This window comes from Papilio machaon, chromosome 8 (genome assembly GCF_912999745.1).
Source record: "Papilio machaon chromosome 8, ilPapMach1.1, whole genome shotgun sequence".
Lineage (NCBI taxonomy): Eukaryota > Metazoa > Arthropoda > Insecta > Lepidoptera > Papilionidae > Papilio > Papilio machaon.
The window spans coordinates 8,154,577-8,178,533 of NC_059993.1; the positions used below are offsets into that span (position 1 = coordinate 8,154,577).

At 31.3% G+C, this 23,957-nt stretch overlaps 1 protein-coding gene across 1 annotated transcript; it reads left to right on the top strand.

The window, feature by feature from the left end:
• Nucleotides 1–1,452: 1,452 nt before the first annotated feature.
• Nucleotides 1,453–23,390, top strand: LOC106720389 (aminopeptidase Ey-like). The gene is made up of 15 exons (XM_045678925.1): nucleotides 1,453–1,600; nucleotides 12,238–12,434; nucleotides 13,271–13,917; nucleotides 14,009–14,164; nucleotides 14,948–15,268; nucleotides 15,453–15,636; nucleotides 16,174–16,409; nucleotides 17,121–17,301; nucleotides 18,978–19,176; nucleotides 19,770–20,044; nucleotides 20,950–21,146; nucleotides 21,393–21,560; nucleotides 22,076–22,289; nucleotides 22,745–22,892; nucleotides 23,162–23,390. Exons 2-15 carry the CDS (start codon nucleotides 12,252–12,254, stop codon nucleotides 23,314–23,316), a joined length of 3,264 nt encoding a protein of 1,087 aa, XP_045534881.1. The 5' UTR covers nucleotides 1,453–1,600; nucleotides 12,238–12,251; the 3' UTR covers nucleotides 23,317–23,390.
• The last annotated feature ends 567 nt before the right edge of the window (nucleotides 23,391–23,957 follow it).

Here is a 23,957-nt window from a genome sequence, read left to right on the forward strand (position 1 = left end):
ACCGTTGTATTTTATCTATATATAAAAGAAAGTCGTGTTAGTTACACTATTTATAACTCAAGAACGGCTGAATCGATTTGACTGAAAATTGGTGGGCAGGTAGCTTAGAACCAGGAAACGGACATAGGATGATTTTTACCCCGTTTTCTATTTTTTTTTATTCCGCGCGAACGGAGTCGCGGGAAAAAGCTAGTAACTTATAGTAGAAGCCATACTCACTCAAATCTTACTAATATTATAAATTCAAATGTTTAGACGGATGGATGGATGGATGATATGTTTGTTAGAAGGTATCTAACAGCTTAACTGTAAGAACATATGGGCTACTTATAAAGATTTATTTTTAATTCCGCGCGGACGAAGTCGCAGGCTACAACAATATTAATAAAATACATAATTATATCAAAGCTATTAATTTACTCTTGAACATTTTACAAAACAATACTTATTAGTAGAATAAAACATCTATATAAATACGCCGTGACAAACGGTTAATGATACTTGTAGGTACCTAATGTTTATGTACAGAGTAACGCTTATTTACCATTGAATGAAGATCAAAGATATGCCGATATATTTCTAAGATCATAGTGTTTATGTACCTCATCTGTGGAATTACACAAATCCGCAACAATAAAACAAAAGCGTAGATTTCGGATTTCTGAATATTGTAAACGTTAATTTCTTACCTTTGTTACATTCTCTTTTGAAAAACACTGTTATTGGTGTATGTATCGATTATCCATATAGGTTAGGACATCGGTTAATTTCGTTGTTCTTCGTTGATTTTTAATTAACTTAGATATAAAATTAAAAGGATAACAATGAAAATAGGACCGTGGGTTATATTAAATCTATTAAACACTGAATGTGATAGTAACTCATTGTAATAAAAAAAAACAGCTTCAAGATACAATACTGGTATGAATGAAATAAGATATGGGAAGACAGAGCCCATTCAATGATCTCACGGATTTTATTTACGATGACTTACTTGGAAATAAACTGAAACACATGTACGATTTTAAATAATGAAAGGATTGTTGAATCCCGAGATTCGAAAAAGAATTATCATGGAATTTAAAATGTAAATCAAAAAAATGTGTAACCAAATCTACAGTCAAGGAGAAGTCATGTTAGTTTGCAAACAATATACACCTGGATGATTTTATTATGACATAATAATAAAAAATATATATAAGATCGGAAAAATTAACAACACATAAGAATTAACACAAGAAACAAAGATCTGTAAGAAAATATTATGCATAGACATTATCAACAAGGTCGTTGCAAACGCAACAACCCACTTCATACCATGAAATGACCATTATAAAATGATCTACCTTCCTTCTTGATATATTCAATCTTTGAAACGTTACAAGGTGTGTGGTAGTTCAACACTATTGGATGTTAAATACGTAAAATAACGCCCACGGCGAAGTGAATTTACCGTCATTTACCGGCATTGCGCGCGCCGCTCATGACATATTACGATTCGTTTTCCCTCGCTTTTTGTGTTTTTTTTTCATCGTGTAAACTTCAGTATATAGTGAATGTGCTCATTCAGCCACTTGGATTTACGGGTGCCATCTAAACGGTAATATTTTTTTATTATTATAAATTCAATCTGCAATAAACATTTCTTTTATTGGAAATGCATCAACATATTTTGGTCGTTAACTTTAAAGACAATTTGTGTGTTTGCCTTAATTTCGTTGATACATTTTAATGTATTTTTTGTAATTTGCAATTTTAATTAATTTCTTTCGCGTTTACGTTTTGTATTTCTTTTATAACGGCGCAAATTAATTTGCTACACATGCTGTGTTAATTTATATTTTTTTTATTTTTCAATTCATATTTAATGCACATATCATATATTAATCATTACCCAATCTTTTAATGTTTTAAATTGGTATTTTAAATTAATTACTCACGAAAAGAATATTACAAGAATAATTTTAAATATTAAAATACCTATAAAATTAATACTTTCGAGTAAAGTCCCAAAATACCATTGTATACAAAATTACACTTGTGCAAATATCTTACATATAATTGAAAACAAAATTGGTTAATTGAAAGCGATACTATGAACATCATTCGATGATTAAAATTAACCATTTTAATGTACTTTTTTAATTTGCCAACGATTATAATTGGGTTCAATAAGATCGGAGCAATTTTTCAACTACCTACGCGGTGATGCAACAATTTTATGTACATACATTGAACGCCATTCGTCCAAACTTACAACTAAAATCTACTGCAAAGAATTAAAACAAATGACAACCATTAGTTACGTATTGAACAATAGCCAAATGTAAAGACATAGAAAAAAAAACACAAAATCAGTTATAACTTCATAGCACTTTATTCCATCAAAAAGTATTGAAAAAAAACGAAACTAAAACTGAGTTTACAGAAAATCGATGTGTTAAAAATCCAAAGTAAGAGATCCTTTAAAGTACAATTAGATTCCCGAATCCATAAAAGCTTTGAAAATGAACTAAAAATACTACGCACAATCATGATGCAATTTTCGCAATGAATCAACCATGATTAAATGTGGATAATCAATTATATTCGCATTAATAATTCAACTTTTATTGCATCCGACAATAACAAATAGTCACGTGACATGCACAGAAATGAGATCAGATTGTGGCCCTGCTGTTGCCCGCAGTTTCATCCGCGTAGAAAATATATCTATGCCTCAGATCCTGTACATTTTTTCTGGACTACGTGCTTTTCCATACCGTAACCTATGCCTGTGTAAACTTCCTCCAGATTCATACAGACGTTCTTAAATTACTTAGCAACAAACATCCATTAATACGTTCGCATTTTAAGATGTGTTCGGTTTTTAAGATAGGGGAATTTTAAAATCTCATAATTTGCATTACACTGTTCTTATTCCAATGCTCTTATTGCAAAAATATATTGGTAAAGTACAAGTCAAAATTCAGTTTGTACAAACCTTGAACCAAATTCTTTTATTTAAAGATACATAATGAGCATGACTCTCTTATACGAGTATTATTTTTTTTTAATTTCACGCGATGTTAACTTTGATTGATTCAACGCTTGCATACCCCTTTTTATTTTTTATTATTAATTCCATTCGTAAGTTCTTTTTTTGTTCTGTACATTTTAATACTTTAAATAAACCACAGAGTATTGATTACTCATATATTAATTTAGGTAAAAAATAACGTATAAAAAAAATAATAATAAAACGCTATTTATATTATTTAAAAAGCGCTAAAGTAAATACAGATTGAATTTGTACAGTTAATATTATTTACTATTCAAATCGTGATAACAATATTATTTAATATTTATTAAATTGTCTTTAATAATAATTTCAAAATAACCAATTCGTTCAATTCACTGCTGAAAAACCTCGCATACAAAATATTTACAGTAAAAAGTCTATTGAATCAAGTTTATAAATCGCTGACCTCGTTCACTTTATTATTAGTTTTCTATGAACTAGTGAACTATTGAATATTCTTTACGGTTTTAAAAGCGTACCAACTGTTATGTTAGTAAATTTTTTACCATCAATTCTACGCCAGGTCGGCGCCTGATATTTATAAATTACTAGCTGTAGCTAGTGATGGGCAGATGATAAAAACTCAAAAGATATTAACTCGAGTTTTTATCCGAAATGGATAAAAACCCGTTTTTACCCATTTTTATCGGATATTTATCCAAAGCAGTGGATATTTATGTTTTTGCGAATCTAATATTTATTTTATTGTACCAAAACACACGTATTTCTTTGTTTTCGCTTATCCTGCCCCCACTACCATTATGCCTATGCCGAGCAGTGCCCAGGTAATCGTCGTATGAACCGCACGAGCATCAAAGTGCAACTATAAGATCTCATCTTAAGCTAGTATAATATTTGTTAATTAAAAGCTTAAATTAATAACTTTTGACGACTTCATATCATACGGTGTTAATGATATTCAAGGATATGAAATCTAAAATACGTCCCATACGAGTATTACCTAATATAACTATTCTTAAAAATGAAGCCAAGAATAATTTTTTTAAATCAAGACGAAGAACTAGAAGAAATGGGTTTTATTAACGAAATGACATGTTTTTGTATATAAAAGTAATGGCAGAGTTAGCTGCGTATAAGGCAAAGGAAGGATTTTGACAAAAACCTTTTATCTGGAAAAGCGTCAACGAAGTAAGCACTTGGTGGAAAGGAATTGTTCTTTAACAAATTTAAATAAAGTTGCAATACACATACTTTCAGCACCATGTACTTCGGCCGCGTATGAACGATCTTTCAGTATACACGCACACATTCACAATAATAAAATACATCGCTTGACTACAGAAAAAGCTGCAAAAATTACTTTCATTAAATATAATTGGAATATGTTTCATTAAATTGAAGAGAGTGAAAATTAAACGCAAGTTAAAGTTATTTGTTAAGAGTTAACCATACCAAAATTATACTGCTTTTGAGGCTGAGAGAAATAGGTAAAACAAGTGAAAAGAAGATCCCTTGATGTATTTTGATAATATGTGAATTGCACACATTTTTGTAAATTGTAAATTCAATTCTTTCTTTTCTTTCAATTCTTTCAATTCAATTTCACACTTATTATGACGATACTTGTTTCACTACACATTCTCTAACACATTCATTCGATCTGTTCACACTTGATTATTTTGATTTGCTTGACCATTTTGACCAAACCACGCTAACCTTCTGCTCCTCAATTTCTCGATGTAACGATTAACGGAGTAAATTATCGGGAGTTGAGTTTAACGGAAGTTAATAAAAGCGTTAACCCTTTTTCAAGTTAACTTAAAAGTTAATCCGTTAAGCAAAATGTTAACTTCGTTATTTACGATTAACGAGTTAATGCCCACCTTTGATGAGATGCTTTTATTTGAACTACTTATTAATATTTTAAATATAGTTTCAAAAATAGTTTTTTTGTGCATTAATTATTATTATCATTGCTATCACATTACTTTAGCAAAAGTATTTTGTCAAATTTTAACATTAATATTACATACGAGGAGGTACCTAATAATTGCGCTTTCAAAAGTTGTTTTTATCATTAAATTGATTAATAAAGCATGTTAAATATAATTTTATTTTTGTTTTTCTTTTATTCCAATCTCGTATATTCGTGAAATAACAAAGTTTATGATAAATTACAATTTTGAAATTGCAAATAGTTTTTATCCATGTTTTTGGATAAAAACTCGACAAAAAGATGGAAATTATGGGTATTTATCCATTTCGAGTTTTTACTCGGTTGAAATCCCAACACTAGCTGTAGCTCGCGACTCCGCACGCGCGGATTTAAAAAATATAATAAGTAGTCTATGTGTTCCTCCAGACTATGTTCTACATCTATATTATACCAAAATTTAATCAAGATCCGTTCAGCTTTTCTGGAGATACCTTCAAAACAAACATTAATCCATCCATCCATCTAAACATTCGCATTTATAATATTAGTAAGGGAATCTTACTACATTTCTCTGACTCAGATTATAACCTAAAACTTCTAGTCAAAATTAGCGAAACCCAAAAAATTACATATAGAGAAGTTATAAATATACGATTATATTGCGTACAAATTGTTTTAAATGGGATTAAAATACATGCCATACAAAATTTACGCGGTTAAAAATACAATAAAAAACAAAATCTATTGCACATTTATTTTGATTTGCCGGAATGTTAGGTACAGTCTTTTATTATAATTAGCCATGCCTGACGTTTTTTTTTTTTTTTATATTATAAGGTGGCAAACGAGCAAACGGCCACCTGGATTCGCCGCAATAGCGAGGCGACCGTTGCCCATAGACATCCGCAAATGCAGACGCGTTGCCTACCTTTAATTAACGGAGAAGAGGATGCACAGAAAGAGGATATTTCTCCTTTCTATGCGTCCCCTTTTCCGCCAAATCCACTTCCCCTTCCCATCCTTTCCTATAAAGAAAAGGATGGGAAGGGAAACAGGACAAAAATTAGGCCTCCGGTACCACACTCATCAGACGAAACGCGGAATTGCTTCCACTTCACGCCTGTCTTCTGTGTGGTCGTGGTATTGCACCGGTCGACCCGGCCAATTCGTGCACCCAACAAATATTGTTGTTGCGGGATCTACCACTGTTAAGGGAATTAGTATTTATTATTATTTAGGAATTATTATTCCCACGTATTGGGAATTTACACATATTTCTACAAATATCCATATATCGTACACCTTTTACGTAACTAACAAAAATAACCTTAAGTCTATGCAAATTATAGTTTAAACAAAACTTGAATTTGTAGTTTTTACATTAATAAACATGTTATCATAAGACATCTAGTTTAGCTATTTCTTTACGTTTTGCCAAATTAAATAATTTAATTTATAAAGCAGACCAAACTTTTTATTTAATTTATTAAAGCATTTCCAACCTATTAATATTTTATTACAACATAGCGGAAGATTTCTTTACGTCCATTTTACGAAACATCGGCTTTTTACATTTCTTACAGCTAAAGTTTAAATGACGTCATTTCATGTGTTTCCCATAGTGAAAGTTTGTTCTGGTTTATGCATTAAAATTTGAATGAGTAACAGTTGTTTTCTGAGACCAAAATATCTGTATGAAATCATCGTCATCCCTGTCATTATCTTTGACAGAACAGAGATAATAATATGTTTTAAATGGAGATTTTTTCAGAAACCCACTGTAAGACATCATTCTTGGCTGGTATTTTTACGTTACAATGAATTCATAATGTTTTTCTTGTTATAACATTTCGATATAATTTAAATTCCCATCGTTATTTCCATCCTTCATTAACTGCAAAGTTTACTTGCGTCTTCAAATAGCGTTTGTTTATTTGATCTTTTTTTTAACCACTTATCTATCATCAAAAGCTCTATTATCTAACACACTTTGCGTTTACCATCTGTGTTCTCACGTAGTACAAAGGCCCCTCAAGATGAAACAAACCATAAATTAAGAATCTTCGTAATAACATCCGGTTTGTATAACAGTCAGCCATTTATTTACTTTGAATAAATCGGGATTATTTCGTAATGTCTACGTGCTATTTTATAAAGTATATTTATATTTATAACAATTAAATTCCTTTCGCGCTACGATCTAAATTATCAAATTGACCATAGATAAAAAAAATATTTTTAATCTCTATAATTGATAAATAACCCATGGAGCTTTTTTATTTTAATTTGGTAAATTCTCCAATTAGTGTTTTTAACTGCAGCTCTTTTATTATAATTATTTTATTAGATTAATTTAAACAGTTGCATTAAATGGAATTTATTACTCATATGGTGGACCGCAAATATAAAAAAATATATACGTAATATTTTCCTGAAGTCGCTTTCAACATTATGCAAAACGTATGATTTACAATAAACTTTGAAACAAAGGACAATGGGCATTTTGGGCCAAGATCTCAACAGTGATGAAAGCCATGCCATTTGAAAGATTATGGGGTGTTATTTAATTCATACTATGGCAGCCATGTCGAAATCGTACAATAATATTTTAATAATATACAAACATCTGTTACATTTTTGTTTCGGTAAAAAAACAAAAATGTAACAGATTTTATTAAATGTAACAAATATTTTTGTAGTTCGAAAAAAATGTTTAAATCTATGTAATAAATGATAATAAAGCAATAAACAAACAAACATGTTGTTTTTTTCTCTTAAATATAAAACACAACACGCTAATGCTACTAACTCCCATAGTAATTATTATATTTTTGAATGCTCGAAAACACCATGTTCGCATTCGATTTCGAAATGGCTGCCATAGTATGAATTAAATAACACCCCATAATCTTTCAAATGGCATGGCTTTCATCACTGTTGAGCATTTAGCCCAGACTCCATACAAATTTGCCCATTGTCCTTTTGATCCGTATTCTGTATGCAATTGATTTCAGATTTGTACATTGAATTACAATAATTAAAGAATTATAATTTCGGAAATATTGCTTTGAGAGATAATAAAAATGTGAACAGACCGCAAATTATTGCGTATAAAAGACGTCATAGAGTAATTTTACGTGAGATGGAACACTCACCGTTTAATTTATAGCCTTAGTTTCCTACTATGGTGCAGAGTCGTGAACCTACTGTGACATCATCGAGCTACATTTTTAGTCTGCATATTTCATTTCCTATTAACGTGTATCCTTAAGTTTTTTGATGTGTAAATATGACTTTTTACTAATAGAGAATACGCTAAGCACATAATATTTCATACTAGAGAAATAAATACGAGCTATAAATTAAACCAGTAAAGTTTTTTGACACCATCATTATATGACGTAGTATAAAGTTATACTACGTCAGATAATGACTCATATTCCTCTATGCTGACATAAAAAGTACAAAAAAAAAAAAAACAATCTCAAACAAAATGCACTCAAAAGTAACCTAAAAAAAACAATTTCAAACAAAATGCACTCAAAAGTAACATAAAAAACAATTTTAAACAAAATGCATTCAAAAGTACCATAAAAAACAATCTCAAACAAAATGCACTAAAAAGAAACAAAATAATGACATGAAAACTTCTTTCTTTCTTTCTTCTCTCTTTCAAAAACCCTCTAAACTCTAAAGAAAGTTCTCTTCTTTCTTGTAACATGTCTATATTGTATAATTATTGTTATTTCGCAGTCGGTGTCGGCCGAAGTAAATATAATATAATATTATACATTTTATATTTGAGATGTATGAGACATACTTACGTTTATGTCCCTACTTAGGCCGAAACCGACTCCAAAATAACAATAATTATACAATATAGACATGTTACAAGAAAGAAGAGAACTTTCTTTAGAGTTTAGAGGGTTTTTGAAAGAGAGAAGAAAGAAAGAAAGAAGTTTTCATGTCATTATTTTGTTTCTTTTTAGTGCATTTTGTTTGAGATTGTTTTTTATGGTACTTTTGAATGCATTTTGTTTAAAATTGTTTTTTATGTTACTTTTGAGTGCATTTTGTTTGAAATTGGTTTTTTTAGGTTACTTTTGAGTGCATTTTGTTTGAAATTGTTTTTTTTAGGTTACTTTTGAGTGCATTTTGTTTGAGATTGTTTTTTTTTTGAAGTCGGCTATTTTTTTTTCTTAAAATTTTTGTTTTATTTCACAATTTTTAGTGAATTTGAAGTTCAATTACAAATTTCCTTAATACATATAAAGACATAAATAAGACAAATAAAGAAAAGGACTTTCCTATTTGATATGTGTGAACTTCAATTCAAAAACTAATTTAGAATGCAGCAGATAACCACTTATCCTTTAAACAATGAAATAATTATCAAAATCGGTATACAAATTGAAAATTAACGAACTAATACATCGTAGCGTGCCTTTAATTTTGTCCAGCCGCGCGCCGCACTAGCATTTTTCGAATGCGCGTAGTTTTTAATTATTTAATATCTCCCAAACTATTGATCAGAATTACATAGTTTAAAGGCTAATGTAATCTGCATTTAATACTCTAGCCATCAAACATATTTATTTGGATAAGGATTCATATCGAATGTAATATAATAGCGCCGTAAGCTTACGACGCTGTTTTTCGTGTGCATTTTAATCGAAGTTTGTTCACAATAACATGGTTTTTGTGAGACATCCATAGATGATAGATATATGCCACCGAAGACTGTTAGTTAGCAAATTTAAGGATCTATAATTACTCCATACATCATTTTTATGTAAGTCACATAGTTTGACCTACGTAAGCCCAGAAAGCAAAATTGTGCTTTTCGTGTAGCATTTTTCGTTTCCGCGTAATTTTATTCTTACGATATCTCCTAAACTATTAGACAGAATGATATAGTTTCAATTGCAAATATAATCTACATTAAATTCTCTTGATAATGAACATGTTTATTTACATAAGGGTTAATACTGAACTCGAATAATAGCGTCGGAAATAGGGCCTGAATTTAATTGATGTTTCTGAAGAAAAAAATGGTTATTGTGAGAAAACTATAAAAGATAGATATATGCTATCGCGGACTTTTATTTAGCACATTTAAAGAGCTACAATTCGCCACACATCATTTTTATGTAGGTCCTATAGTTTAGCCAACGTAAGCGCTGAAAGCAAAAATGTCCCTAATTGTCGCAACAAATTTTGAAGCTATATTCAAAATCTACTAGTCTTCTAGTTATTTAAAAAAAAAAACAAAAAAATGGGACCCACCTGCAAGCACTTCCTTTCGATTAAAATATTTTTCATCAAAATCGGACCACCAGGGGCGGAGTTTCGCGGTAACACACATAAAAAAAAAAAAAAAAAAAAAAATACAGTCGAATTGATAACCTCCTTCTTTTTGAAGTCGGCTAAAAATATGACTATTTCCTGTTGTCTTTATAACGTTATAAGTCACAAATAACTATTTCAAAAAAGTTTTTTTATTACTAAACCAAAAAACAAAATAAGATTCACCCAGCAGATAAGAAAACTGGTTCAACACTTTACTATCCTTAGTTTACATTACTTACCTTTACGACCTGTGCAGTTAGACTCATAAAGTGGTCATTAAGTTGGCTTTCTTAGTCTAATTGAATACGAGAAATCTAAATAGTCAGACGAAAAGAAAAATAACACCACGCAAATACACGTCATATTAAATTATTTAATGAAAAAATAATAAAAACAAATAAATAATAATAGTAATAATTTTATTTTAAAACACAATTTAAAAGATCAAATATTGAGATGTGATAGACATACGTAACTGACGTAATATAATAAATTGATTGCGTAACTCATTTGTTCTTATCTTCATATTTTGCGTTCTAATTTTTAAATTATTAACGTTACTTTATAAAATTACATATTTTGCAGTTAAATTGAAGGTCAGCTAGATTAGTTAATTTGTATTAATTCATAAATAAAGTTATCAAATCAAAACGACATGTTCACTAACTACTTCGTTCTAATCACAATAGCATAAATTTCTATCCTTATATGTATACTATCTGTCGTCCGCGACTCCGTCCGCGCGGCACAGAAAAAAACTAAATAAGTAGCCGATGTGTTCTTCGAGAGTATTTTCTACATTTGTACTAAATTTCATCGACATCTGTTTAGCCGTTCTGGAGATACTTTCAAACAAACATCCATCCATCTAAACATTAGCATTTATGATATTAGTAAGATGTACCATTGTACATGTAATAGGAAGTACTTTCACTTCCAACATAATATAACCTTGAATATATCTATGTTTCCATATTTAAAAAACTTAATTTATTAGCTCTAGCTGTTAGGTTTTTGTTTTTTGGGCAGCGCTATGCCGCCCTCCCTCTCGTTCCCCAAAAATGTATGGGTCAGGGTCGTTGGATATTCATAACTATTAGGTTTGAATCGAATTATTGTACTGGAGGTCCATTTTTAAGACATTTTTTTGTAATTTCGAATGTAAAAAATATAAAGTTTACCGTAGGATTTAACTGTTGATATATTCAACAAACATAATGAACAAGCAACATAAAAAAATGGTCAATTTTTTATAAATTTATTAACTAATCGTAATTAAATAACTGCTTTCAGTTTTATGAAATGGAGTGTACTGGGTAACCACAGTGTCTGATAGTTAATATCGGTCGAATAGATTGTCAATTTATGAAAGAATAGGCTATAAAAAAGTACACGTAAACAACCATAGACACGTACTTAAGATAAGACTAAGGAATTTCAGATTTGTACATCGTAAAAATTAATCTTCAAGTTTCCCATCGCGATTTTCACCGTGTATTTTGCAATATTTTCATTTGAATCATAAAATCGTAGTTCGGTTGCAAATCGTTATCGCCGGTGCCGCCCGCATACAATTCGTCACACCGCACACGATTAGACAAGGTTTATGTCGATTGTATCGTAGTAAGTAAACAAGCAGTTCTTAGGACCCTACCTGTATTTGTCAATACAACATTGCCAAAGAGAGGTGGTAATTGTGACGACCATCGTGTTTGTACTATCTACCAGGAAATTAAACATTGATTCTTTATATAGAGAGAAAGAGAGTTAACGACATAAATATGCTTTGTCGCATTTCACCTCGAAGTCAATAATCCGCATTAATAATTTAATTGTTTATTAACGCTTACGATCCAGTTTGTTAAATCTTAATACGTATATAATTTAAAAAAAAATATGCTACAAATAAATATACAATTGTTTATTTCAGTATGTGTAAAGGACATGGCTTTATCGACAAGTCGCCAGCAGTTCCTGGCGTGTGAAACTCAAGGTCTTGATGACATTCACTATGGTAGAAAAGGAGGAATTTTTATTTCGACTTGTATATGCATCTCTTTTGTAATCTTTGCGGTTATTCTTGCTTTCATAGTCGGAGTAATTGTTTATTTTGTGACATATTTTAAGGTAAGTTTATCCACAAATCTTTAGTCATTATCTTACTCCATTTTACCTTTCAATAAAAATTAATGCACTAATTTTATTAGGAAAATGTTATTATTTATCGTCCATTGGTAGGTCAGTCCAAAAAATGGTTCGATGACATTGTAAACTGCTATTTTATCAATTACAATTCGTTATCCAAATCAAAGTTTACATTCATTGCAGTTTTATCAGTTGCCCATTGCCACAATAATTTATCTATCAAACGGAAATCATGTAAAAAAAAAGTCTATAAATACGTGACCTTTGCCAGATTGTGTTATATACTCTTTGGTCAGATAAGAAAAATCTATCTGACGTCAAATTGACAGTTACAATTGAACATGTCAAAGTGTGAAAACGTCTTTCAGTGTTTAGTCATTTTTAATTTATTTTTATTAAATTAAAATTGAATTAATTATGTTTTTCGAATATGTAAAATGAATTTCAAAGTTTTGAACTTAGTTTAGCCAATTGAATTTTAATCATACCTGTGATGTTTCTTAGTTTTTAGTTAGTACAATGAGTTATTTACTTTATATTATTTTATTTGTTAATATTTTTATAATTTATGGCGATGAAAGTGTGAGTATTAAAAAAATCATAAAAATAGTATAATACAAAGACGTTCCTAAAATTATCGTAAATTTTTTATTATATTAATCAATAATAATCTATAATTTCATTATAATTTTACCGTATTAGTTCTGAAGTATTTAATGAAAAAAAATGCGCAGAATCCTTGGATCCTTCTAACTAAAATTATTTTTTTAGTTTTAGATTTACAAGTTTTCAGTTATAGTAAATATTATTTATTTCAGATATCACAAGAAGCACCACATGATTTTTGGGACGACACAGAACCATTTGGGTACACAAATGCGCCCTCACCCGACCTGCGATTACCACCTTATGTATATCCAAGTTTTTACAGATTAAAATTAAAAACTGACATTGAGAATTCTGTCTTCAGTGGAGATGTATACATCACACTAAGGGCCAGTAAACAAGTTAAAGAAATTATTTTACACTCAAAAGGTCTTAGTATTAATAAGAATGCTAAACTTACGGAACAGATTTATGAACAAGAAACAATTAATGCAAGGAAAAGGCGTGACATAAGTAATATCACTGAATTAACCACAATAAACACCGTATCAGTACCACAAAATGAGTCAGAAAATTCAGTTACGAAAGAAAACAAAACAGATATATTTAATCATACAACATTAAATCCACTTAACAATCTTGAGCTAACAGTTGACACTCAAGTGACTCACAGCAGTGTACGTAATATAAAGATATTGTCAATAAAGGAGAGCACCGGAGACAGATTGATACTAACATTAGAATCACCACTTAAATCTGGTATTGATTACATACTGGAGCTGTCGTTTACTGGAAATATATCCAATTCGATGACTGGCTTCTATAAAAGTACATATACTACGAGTAAAAATGAGATAAAGTGAGTTGTTCAATGAATTTTCATTTATAACATCACCTTGGAAGTAACTGATTTTAAATCTTTTTTTTTTTTGTTTGTGATTTTTTTTCAGGAAACTAGGTGTAACTCAATTTGAACCTACATCAGCCAGGGCGGCATTTCCATGTTTTGATGAGCCCGCTTTCAAAGCCAAGTTTGAAATCAGTATATCACATCTAACTAATATGACCGCATTGTCTAACATGAAAGTATCTGCCCAGGAAAATATGTAAGACCTTCATTCATTACCATACGGAATAGACTTATAAAAGACAATATCTTTGTTTTTTAGTAGAATACTAAAATTATAACAAAAGAAACATAATTTTTTGTCTGAACCAAAGTTACTCTACGGCGTTAATCCAGACTATGTTATATTCTTGTGACCAAATTTCATCCGAATTTGTTAAGTCAGTAGTGCTTCTAACATACAACCAAACAAACTTCTACATTTATTATACTAGTAAGATTTAATTGGTATGTTCCTGACTAGTCAACTAGTCTTACTAATATTATAAATGCGAAAGTTTAGATTGATGTTTGTTTGAAGTTATCTCCGGAACAGCTTAACGGATATTGATGAAATTTGGTAAAAGGTTTTGGTATTAAGTTTTTTTTAAAATTACGCGTGGACGTAGTCGCGGGCGACAGCTAGTATAAAATAAATTCAGTAACTTATTTTCCGTATTCAAAATACAATATTTGTCTTCAGGAAAATACTTGGTTTTTACCTTCCTTAAAATTTACTTTAGTTGGTATTCAAAATATTTGGGTTTTGCCATATTTTTAAGTATAAGGAAAGTTATATATAAGTGACATAAATATATGTTTGTCTAGAAATCGCCTGCTAATTCCTAGTTGCAGAATTATAAAAAAGTAGCCTATAATATGCCAAGATGCATCATCAAAATCGGACCATCCGTTCCAGAGATTACCAGACAGACAAATATTAAATAATTTTTCATTAACGTTATATTGATGAAATTATTCTGAATTTTTTTCTATATTATAGAGAAGAAGAGCCCGGCTGGCAATGGACACATTTTGAAAGATCAGTAAATATGTCTACGTACTTAGTTGCTTACGTCATATCAGACTTTAAATACTTAGAGACAAACTACACAAGTAAAGACAATATAACAAAATCCATCAAAATATGGACGAGACCTGAACTTATACATAAAGCTAAATACGCTTTAAGTATAACACCGAAACTTCTAGAATATTATGAAGATGTTTTCGGTCTACCTTACGCTTTGGAGAAATTAGATTTGATAGCGGTTCCTGATTTTTCCAGTGGTGCGATGGAAAATTGGGGTTTAATTACATTCAGGTAAGGTTCACATTCGACTGCTTAAAAGCAGCCATTGACAAAGACTAACATTAAAGAGACCCGCAATATTTATTCACTTCAACAGTTGTCTTAACCAATATTAAATTTCTTAGGAAGTTACATGTCAATCAGCCGGGATCTACAGATTGTTTTTAACAGTTTCTATTATTTATTTAATTTCCAGGGAAACGACACTTCTATTTGATAAAGATGAGAATGTACCCAGAGATAAACAGAGTGTGGCCATAGATATAGCCCACGAATTAGCCCACCAGTGGTTCGGTAACTTGGTAACAATGAAATGGTGGACCGACCTATGGCTTAATGAAGGATTCGCTACTTACATAGAATATGTTGGTGTTGATCGTGTAAGTTTTTATTTAACACTCTTTTAACAATAGGTTTCTGAGATCAAGTTTTCTATCTAATATATAAAATTCTCGTGTCACAGTTTTCGTTCCCGTACTCCTCCGAAACGGCTTGACCGATTCTCATGAAATTTTGTGAGCATATTCAGTAGGTCTGAGAATCGGCTAACATCTATTTTTTCATAACCCCCACCCCCATTTTTTTTTTAACTGCGCGCGGACGGAGTCGCGGGCGACAGCTAGTTTTCTATATAAAACATATCGCCATCCTTATTATTATCTTTGACAAAAAAAGATAACAAAATGTCTTAAACGGAGATTATGGTCTCAGAAATCCACGGTACTGGTTGTAAAATAATTTTCTATTTTTAGGCGTAACGTTGCCATGTTTTTTTAAAGATTTTTTCCTTATTAATTTAAATGGTTAATATAAATATATTTAATTCATGTGTATAAACATGTTTCGTTAGTGTGAACACATGAATGAGTTGCGTTTAAGGTAGTTTTTTTTTAAATGCACATGTTTTTTTCATACAGATTGAACCGGAATGGAAAATGTTTGAATCATTGACACAGGATAAAATGAATCTCTTAAAATCTGACGCTTTGAAGAACACCTCGCCTGTGTCCCGAAAAGTTATTGATGCTTCGGAGATATCTCAGAAGTTTGACGAAATATCTTACATGAAAGGTGCAAACTTGATACGAATGTTAAATCATACGATTACTGAAGAACTGTTCCATAAAGGATTAGAAACTTATTTGAATAATTGGTGAGCATATTTTTTTAACTAAGTATTTTTTAAGATTTTTTTTTTTTTAGTTTCTGCCAAGTTTTTTTCTTTGGTAGCCTTAAAGCAGTGATTGTCAAACTATTTTCTTTCACCGCCCCCTTTGAAAATCAATTATATTTCAGAGCGCCCCTAATTTTTATTCAGCCCTAAAACTTAAATCCACAATTTCATTACTTTAATTAATTTCAATGCCCCCCCTTTTTTGGGCCCCTTATCGCCCCCTCCTAGGTTTCAAACGCCCCCAAGGGGGCGTTATCGCCCACTTTTGGAGACACTGCCCTAAAGTAACAAATTTTAACGTTAACACGTTCACTGACTACTGGCCTTTTGAGTTAACTATTAAATTGTTGGCATTGAAAGTGTTAAACAAACATTATACTAGTATTATAAATACAAAAGTTTGTATGGATGGATATTTGTTACTATGTATCTCCAAAACGGCTTATCGAATTTTGATGAAATTTACCTTTAATGTAGAACATAATCTGAAAGCTATTAAATATTAATAATTTTGAAATATTAATAAATTTTTAATATATAACTAGTTGTCGCCTGCGACTCCGTCCACGTAAAATTAAAAAATAATAAATAAGTAGCCTATGTTACTCTTTTCTACATCTATGTCAAATATCATCTAGATATTTTGAAGCATTTTGAAGATACATTCTAACAAACATTAATTATATTAAGGAAATATTCAAATGCGGTTGAAAATGACTTATGGGAAGCGATGTCTGAAGTTATAAAGAATCACTCGATGTTCCAACATTTGTCTGTGGTTGAGTTCATGAACTCGTGGACGAGACAAGCTGGTTACCCTGTGGTCAATGTGGAGAGAGATTATGACAAAGGAAAAGTCACTTTCACTCAAGTAAGTTGTAGTTTATTAGTCATTTATAGTATTTAATTTGTCCACTCGGAACATTGTATGAGTCGATGCTCAGAACATAATAGGTGTGACGGTAAAAGGAGAGGGCACTGCGCAGCGCAGCTCAAGGTAAAACGACAAAAAAAATGAAATTTTGTATACAAGGTGACAAATTAGCAAGTGGACATGATGGTTTATCTCTGATGCACTTAATGTATACAAAAAAATTATATTTTTTTCATCCACTCCTCCATCAAAGCCAGCCAAATTCAATCAGTAGTAACCCACAGTAATGATCTCGTTATAAAATATTTTCACGTTGGTTTTTTATTATAATTATCATGCAAATTTGAACTGAAATAGCTACGTTTTATGCTTATTTTATGTGTAATTAAATGAAAATTACAATTGAATCGGTCATTTCAAAAACCTCATAAGTCACAAAATTATAATTTTTCAGAAATCAATAAAAACTGTTTCATACACAAACAAATGAGTTTTGAAGAGCTTCTTTATGGTTAATTTAGTATTCGAGGGGTAAAAAATTAAAATAGCGTATAATCTTTTCGCTTTATTAATAGAAATAATGAAAAAAACCTGATAAACAGTTCTTGACTTATGTTGTTTTAGCGAGAAATAGGTTTAGTGGTATATAATTTAACCAAAAAAATTGTAGTAATCATATTTTTTATTGCTTGTAATTAAGAATTACACTTAAAAATAATCTTATTAATATTTCACATGTATTAATTTGTCATGTTTTAATATCTTTATGGTACATAGTCATATTCTCCATCATTCTCATCTGGACTAAAAATGTTGTTATAAAATGGCATATGCTCTTCCGGAATGCTATCTTGAACTAGTTTTAAATCGTCTATTTTATTTTTATTGATGGGCACTTTCAAATTATAGGCTTTCGTTGATGGAAGTGAAACAGAAGTTGTTATTTTCTTCAATAATGAGAATGAATGTTCAATCAATCGGTATTATTAAAAGAGGAAGGAATGTTTTGACTTAAGTTGTTTTCACCCAGAATACACATCTACCTTTGAAAAACCATTTTCTGTAAAAAAAGCATGTTGGAAAAAATGTTGACTTAAGTGGTTTTTGAAATGACCGATTCAATTGTATTAACACCACACTGGCTGACAATGTCATCTTTTATCTTTGGATTTATTTTGAAAAGTTTCAGTGTTTAAATTGATACAAACATGTTTGTTTTTCAATAAGTCTGTATAAACAGACTTATAAAGGTAAAATCGTTTAGATAGGATTGTTAAAATTTCTTATACCGTTGAATTCGACTAAAACATATTTTTGTCGTAAATGTTTTTTTTTTTGGTTTTGATTCTCATGACTCATGTATTGTCATGATTATAAGAAACACTAGCTTTTACCCGCGACTCCGTCCGCGCGGAATAAAAAATAGAAAACGGGGTAAAAATTATCCTATGTCCGTTTCCTGGTTCTAAGCTACCTGCCCACCAATTTTTAGTCAAATCGATTCAGCCGTTCTTGAGTTATAAATAGTGTAACTAACACAACTTTCTTTTATATATATAGATGTCTCTGTTTTATCCAAAGAGAATGTCAAGTCAATACAACTGTCAATTTTACCCATAATTAAGTAAAATAACTTCCAATACAAAAGTTAACCTTTTAATTACTTCATTCAGAAATTGTTCACAAGTAGTGGTGAACCATACAAGGAGATGACAGATCAGTTGTGGCATATACCACTCAGTTATGCCACCATGGATGTACCACGTGCCAATTGGACCACTAGGCCCAGGCTGTGGCTGACTGACAGAACTGCCACCACTGACTTGCACATAAATGACACTCAAGCTTTATATGTCAATATTGATGCTATTGGTAAGTATTTATTTTAGTATTTAAAAGAACATTAAATAACCTCTCTCTATATAATGGTAAGCTGTAAGAGAACTCTTTTAGAGTTAAGCTTTCCAGTACAATACATCATGTGTATGTACAAAGTTTAAAAAAAAAAAAAAAACATCTTTAAATTGAGGAGAAAAAAATGCCTTTTTTCACTACAGATGTTAACATGATCAAGTGTGACAGTAGCATTAAATGTACCACAGATATACAAAAAAAAACTTTATAATATACAAAGTAATCTGTGTACTGAAGTCATAGCAAAAAAATTCCGTCAAATTTCATTCCAAAAATTCAAAAAAATGTTTTTTTTTGAGATATTTCATAAAATTATTTAAAATAAAAATTTGAAAAAGGAATATTTTTTTTTTAAATCGCTAGAATGACATATAAAATCTTTGACAGGTGACAGATGACAGTCCATTCTGGCGCCAACTACTTGACCGTTCAGTTTTTTTTCATTAATTTTTTCCAATGTTACAAAGAGACAATCAAATGGAATTAGTTATATATAATTATAATTATATATTTACTATAGAATTTATCAAATCCCAAACGTTTTATAATAGGTTACTATCGAGTGAACTACGACAAGAGAAATTGGGAACTATTAAATCAGGCTCTGAAATCAAACAACTTCAGTAATCCTTTAACCAAGGCTCAGTTAATAGATGATGCTTTTAACTTCGCTAAAGCTGACCAGCTCGAGTACAGCTACGCTTTAGGACTTACAACTTGTGTCATCAACGGAGAGGATTCCAAGATCGTTTGGGATTTATTACTTAATAACATGTACTTCTTGAAACATAATCTAAGAGCAACTTCAGGATATGTTTATTTCCAGGTAATTCTGCTAATTTATGTTAATATTAGCTATCGCCCGCAACTTCGTCCACACAGAATTAAAAAAAAAAAACTTAATTAGTTGTTTTTCCAGGCTATGTTCTACATCTGTGCTAAATATCATCGAGATCCATACAGCCTTTCTGAAGATACTTTCTTACAAACCTTCCATTTAAACATTCGCATTTATAATATTAATAAGATTTGAATCGAAAACTTTGTACCTCTTTTTTACCCGATCAATAGAGAGTAAAGGATTTTTCGCTTATGTTTGTTTTTATATACTATGTTGGTTTGCATTTACCATGGTCTAGAGCAGGTATCCTCAAACTATTTTGGACAAGTGACCCCTTTTCCAAAATGAACTGTAATTCAGACCCCCAAGGCCAAATTACCTACTTTTAAGATCAACCCCCTTATTCATAATGGTCCACTAACTTAAAACAGCTGCTATAGAGTGTTATTTTTCATTCTAACTTAGGTCAATAGAAGAAGACAGAGTGAGAATTAGCAATGCTTTAAGTTAGCAGACTAGTATAAATACCCAAGGGATCGATATCAACTACTTTGGGAATCCTTGGTCTAGAACCTAAATTACTGAACTTATTTTGATGTGTGAGGTGTCAAACGATTACGTCTTCTTCCCCTGAGTGCCATAGGGTATATTATATCTCCACTAAATACATATAGTGGACGTAAGAGATGAAATATAAAAAAAAAGTAAAAAAAAACTTATTCGTCTTAACTTTTTTTTTATATTTTTTTCGATGTTTTCGAGTATGTCCAAAAAAACCTTTGTTATAAAATGTTGACCATAGATGGCTATGACATCTATTAAAGCCTTCAGTCGAGTATTTAATACAGTAATTAAACAGCCTACTAAATAAGGTTTAATTTAATACCTAGGATTATATGAATATTATATTGAAGAAGCAACTCGAACGCCTTAATTATGGCCTTAACACTCCCAAAGACGATAACGAGGCGTTCCTTATCGAGAGCTTATTGATGTGGGAGTGTATTGTGGAGTCCCCGCGGTGTCTCGACTGGGCCAGACAACAGTTCTACTCCTGGTCCACACAAAAAGACCTTACTAATAACCCGTAAGTATACTTAAATATAAGTAATGTTAATAACTAACTGTCGACCGCGACTCCGTCCGCGCGGAATAAAAAATAGAAAACGGGGTAAAAATTATCCTATGTCCGTTTCCTGGTTCTAAGCTACCTGCCCACCAATTTTCAGTCAAATTGATTCAGCCGTTCTTGAGTTATAAATAGTGTAACTAACACCACTTTCTTTTATATATATAGATTTACTTAGTGAAAAATTTGTATTTTTTTTTCCAGTATACCAAATTACCTTCGTTCGTTGGTTTACAATATGGCGGTGAAGCACGGCGGGCGGCGAGAGTTCGACTTCTTCTGGAAGCTGTTCCTCAACTCCACAGACCCTGGTGTGAGAAGTCAGGCCATCAACGTGCTGCCCAGCACTCGCCAGGAGTCACTTATATCTATGTAATAACTTTCACTCCATTGCTTTTTTTAATTCCTTTCAGATTTGCAAATTTTTCCATTTTATAAAAACTAGTAATAGTATGAATTAAATTTAATTTTTAAGTATTTTAATTCACTCAATTTGATTAAATTTGAAAAAAAAATTAACTATGTCTATGACTCAATCGTAATATATCTTATGTAGTCTTATGACTAGCTGTAGCCCGCGACTTAATTCACGCGGAATAAAAAAAACATAATAAATAACCTATGTCTTCTTCCACACTATGTTCTACATCTATGCCAAGATTCATCAAGATCTGTTAAGCTGTTCCAGAGATACCTTCAAAAAACATCCATCCATCCATCCATCTAAACATTCGCATGTATAATAATGGACTGAACTTCAGTTTGCACATTCAGGCAGAATACATGCCAAGTATAGTTCTATTCAAATATCTTAACAGCTCAAGATCATGTAAACCGACAAGATATGTGAAAACTTCTATACCTATGATACTTTAAATCTACTCCAGGTTACTGGAGAAGAGTCTGTCAGAGATCCCGAAGCAGTACGCGGTAGCTGTGTGGAGTGTGGAGCCCCCACTTGGCACGAGGCTGGCGCAGGACTTCCTCATTCATAACTTCGACAGAGTATACGATAAATTCTCACAAATGGACGCCTTCATGTTCCCAGCAGTTGTCAGCGGAGCCTTCGGATTTATTACCACCACTGAAGAACTAAATAAGGTCAGTAATATTTTAGGTGGGAGGGGCTTAATCTTCATCTAAGTAGGGGACGGGCACTTTAAGCAGATAAAACCGCAACCATACCCGTGGTCTCGTCATTGTACGTAACAGGAATAGAAGGGTTTAGAAGGTATACTCCCTATTGGGGAGAGGATCCCATATCACAACCGCGTCCCTTCTTCGAAAAAAAATAGGGGGGGCGGGTACCAAAAACCTAATTGGATTTATTTGAAGGAGGGGTTTAATATTAGAAAGAACGAGTTCAAATCTAACTAGCTATAATTTTTTTTCATTGTTAAAACTTTTTATGTTTTTGAGAATATCCTGAATTGCCCCCTCTAAATCCAAATGTCCCCCAAGTGGGGTGTACGCCCCACCTTGGGAAACACTGATCTAGAGCCTCAATAACATATCTACAGCTGGAAGATTTTATCTTAAATAGTGAATTTGTTCAGTTGAAGAAGTTCGCTCACGAGCACAAAGAGAAGTTGCTGCCGATGTCTCAGACGTTGCAGAAGATAGTGGACAGTGCCACCATGCGTATACACTGGCTGCAGCGACATGCTGCACACATCAACAACTGGTTCCAGCAATACGTCACAGGTAACACTATGACACAGGTAACACTGTGTCACAGGTAACACTATGATACAGGTAACGCTATGTCACAGGTAACACTATGTCACAGGTAACACTATGATACAGGTAACACTATGATACAGGTAACACTGTCACAGGTAACACTATGTCACAGGTAACACTATGATACAGGTAACACTATGTCACAAGTAACACTATGACACACTTGTCATGTCACAACATACAGGGAACACAACGAAAAAAATCTACATATATATATTTTTTTTTTTCAGTGAATGCTACAATGTTTCAAGAGTCAATAGACAACACAACACAACCTCTGCTCACACAAAACATCACATTCAATATTCCCGCCAACAACGCTGACAACGCCACAGTGCTGCCAACTGACAGGACTGAAAGTGTTGCCAGTACTAGTCCACGGTAGATTGTAAGTGTTACTATAATGTTCCTTCTTAGCTTAAGTTACCAATGAAATCTAGTTGTTTTAATATAATTATTGTATTTCAAAAATTCAATTAAATTATCGTACAGAAAAATTGGATTTTTTTTTATTTTATAAAAGTTTCAAAATATGCATAATAAATAAAAGTACATACCGTATTCTTAAGTAGTAAGAGACAGAAATACAAATTTAATTTATCTAGGAATTTATTGAAGTAAACTTTCCTTTAAAATATGTTAAAAATTAATGTTTTAATATAAATTTATAGTTGAATTCAATGGAATAAGAAATTATAACAAACCTATTCACACAAAATTACCTTTACATCAAGTTAAATACCAAAATCTTTCCAAAATAAATCCATACACAATAAATAACATAATCAGCCAAGTGACATGTGTAAATATAATTTATTATTTCTATTGAATTCGACCATACATCTAACTTATTTTATAATTATTTTATCTGTGGTCATTGAAAACGATTCCATCGTGTGTACTTCTCTAAAACGCGATTTAAAAAAGTATCCAAATTGTCTCTGGTCTTAATTAATATTAAAAATTATAAAAGTGACAGCTGTCAAAATCAGGTTCACACGCTTGTTTATTTATTGCATTTATTTG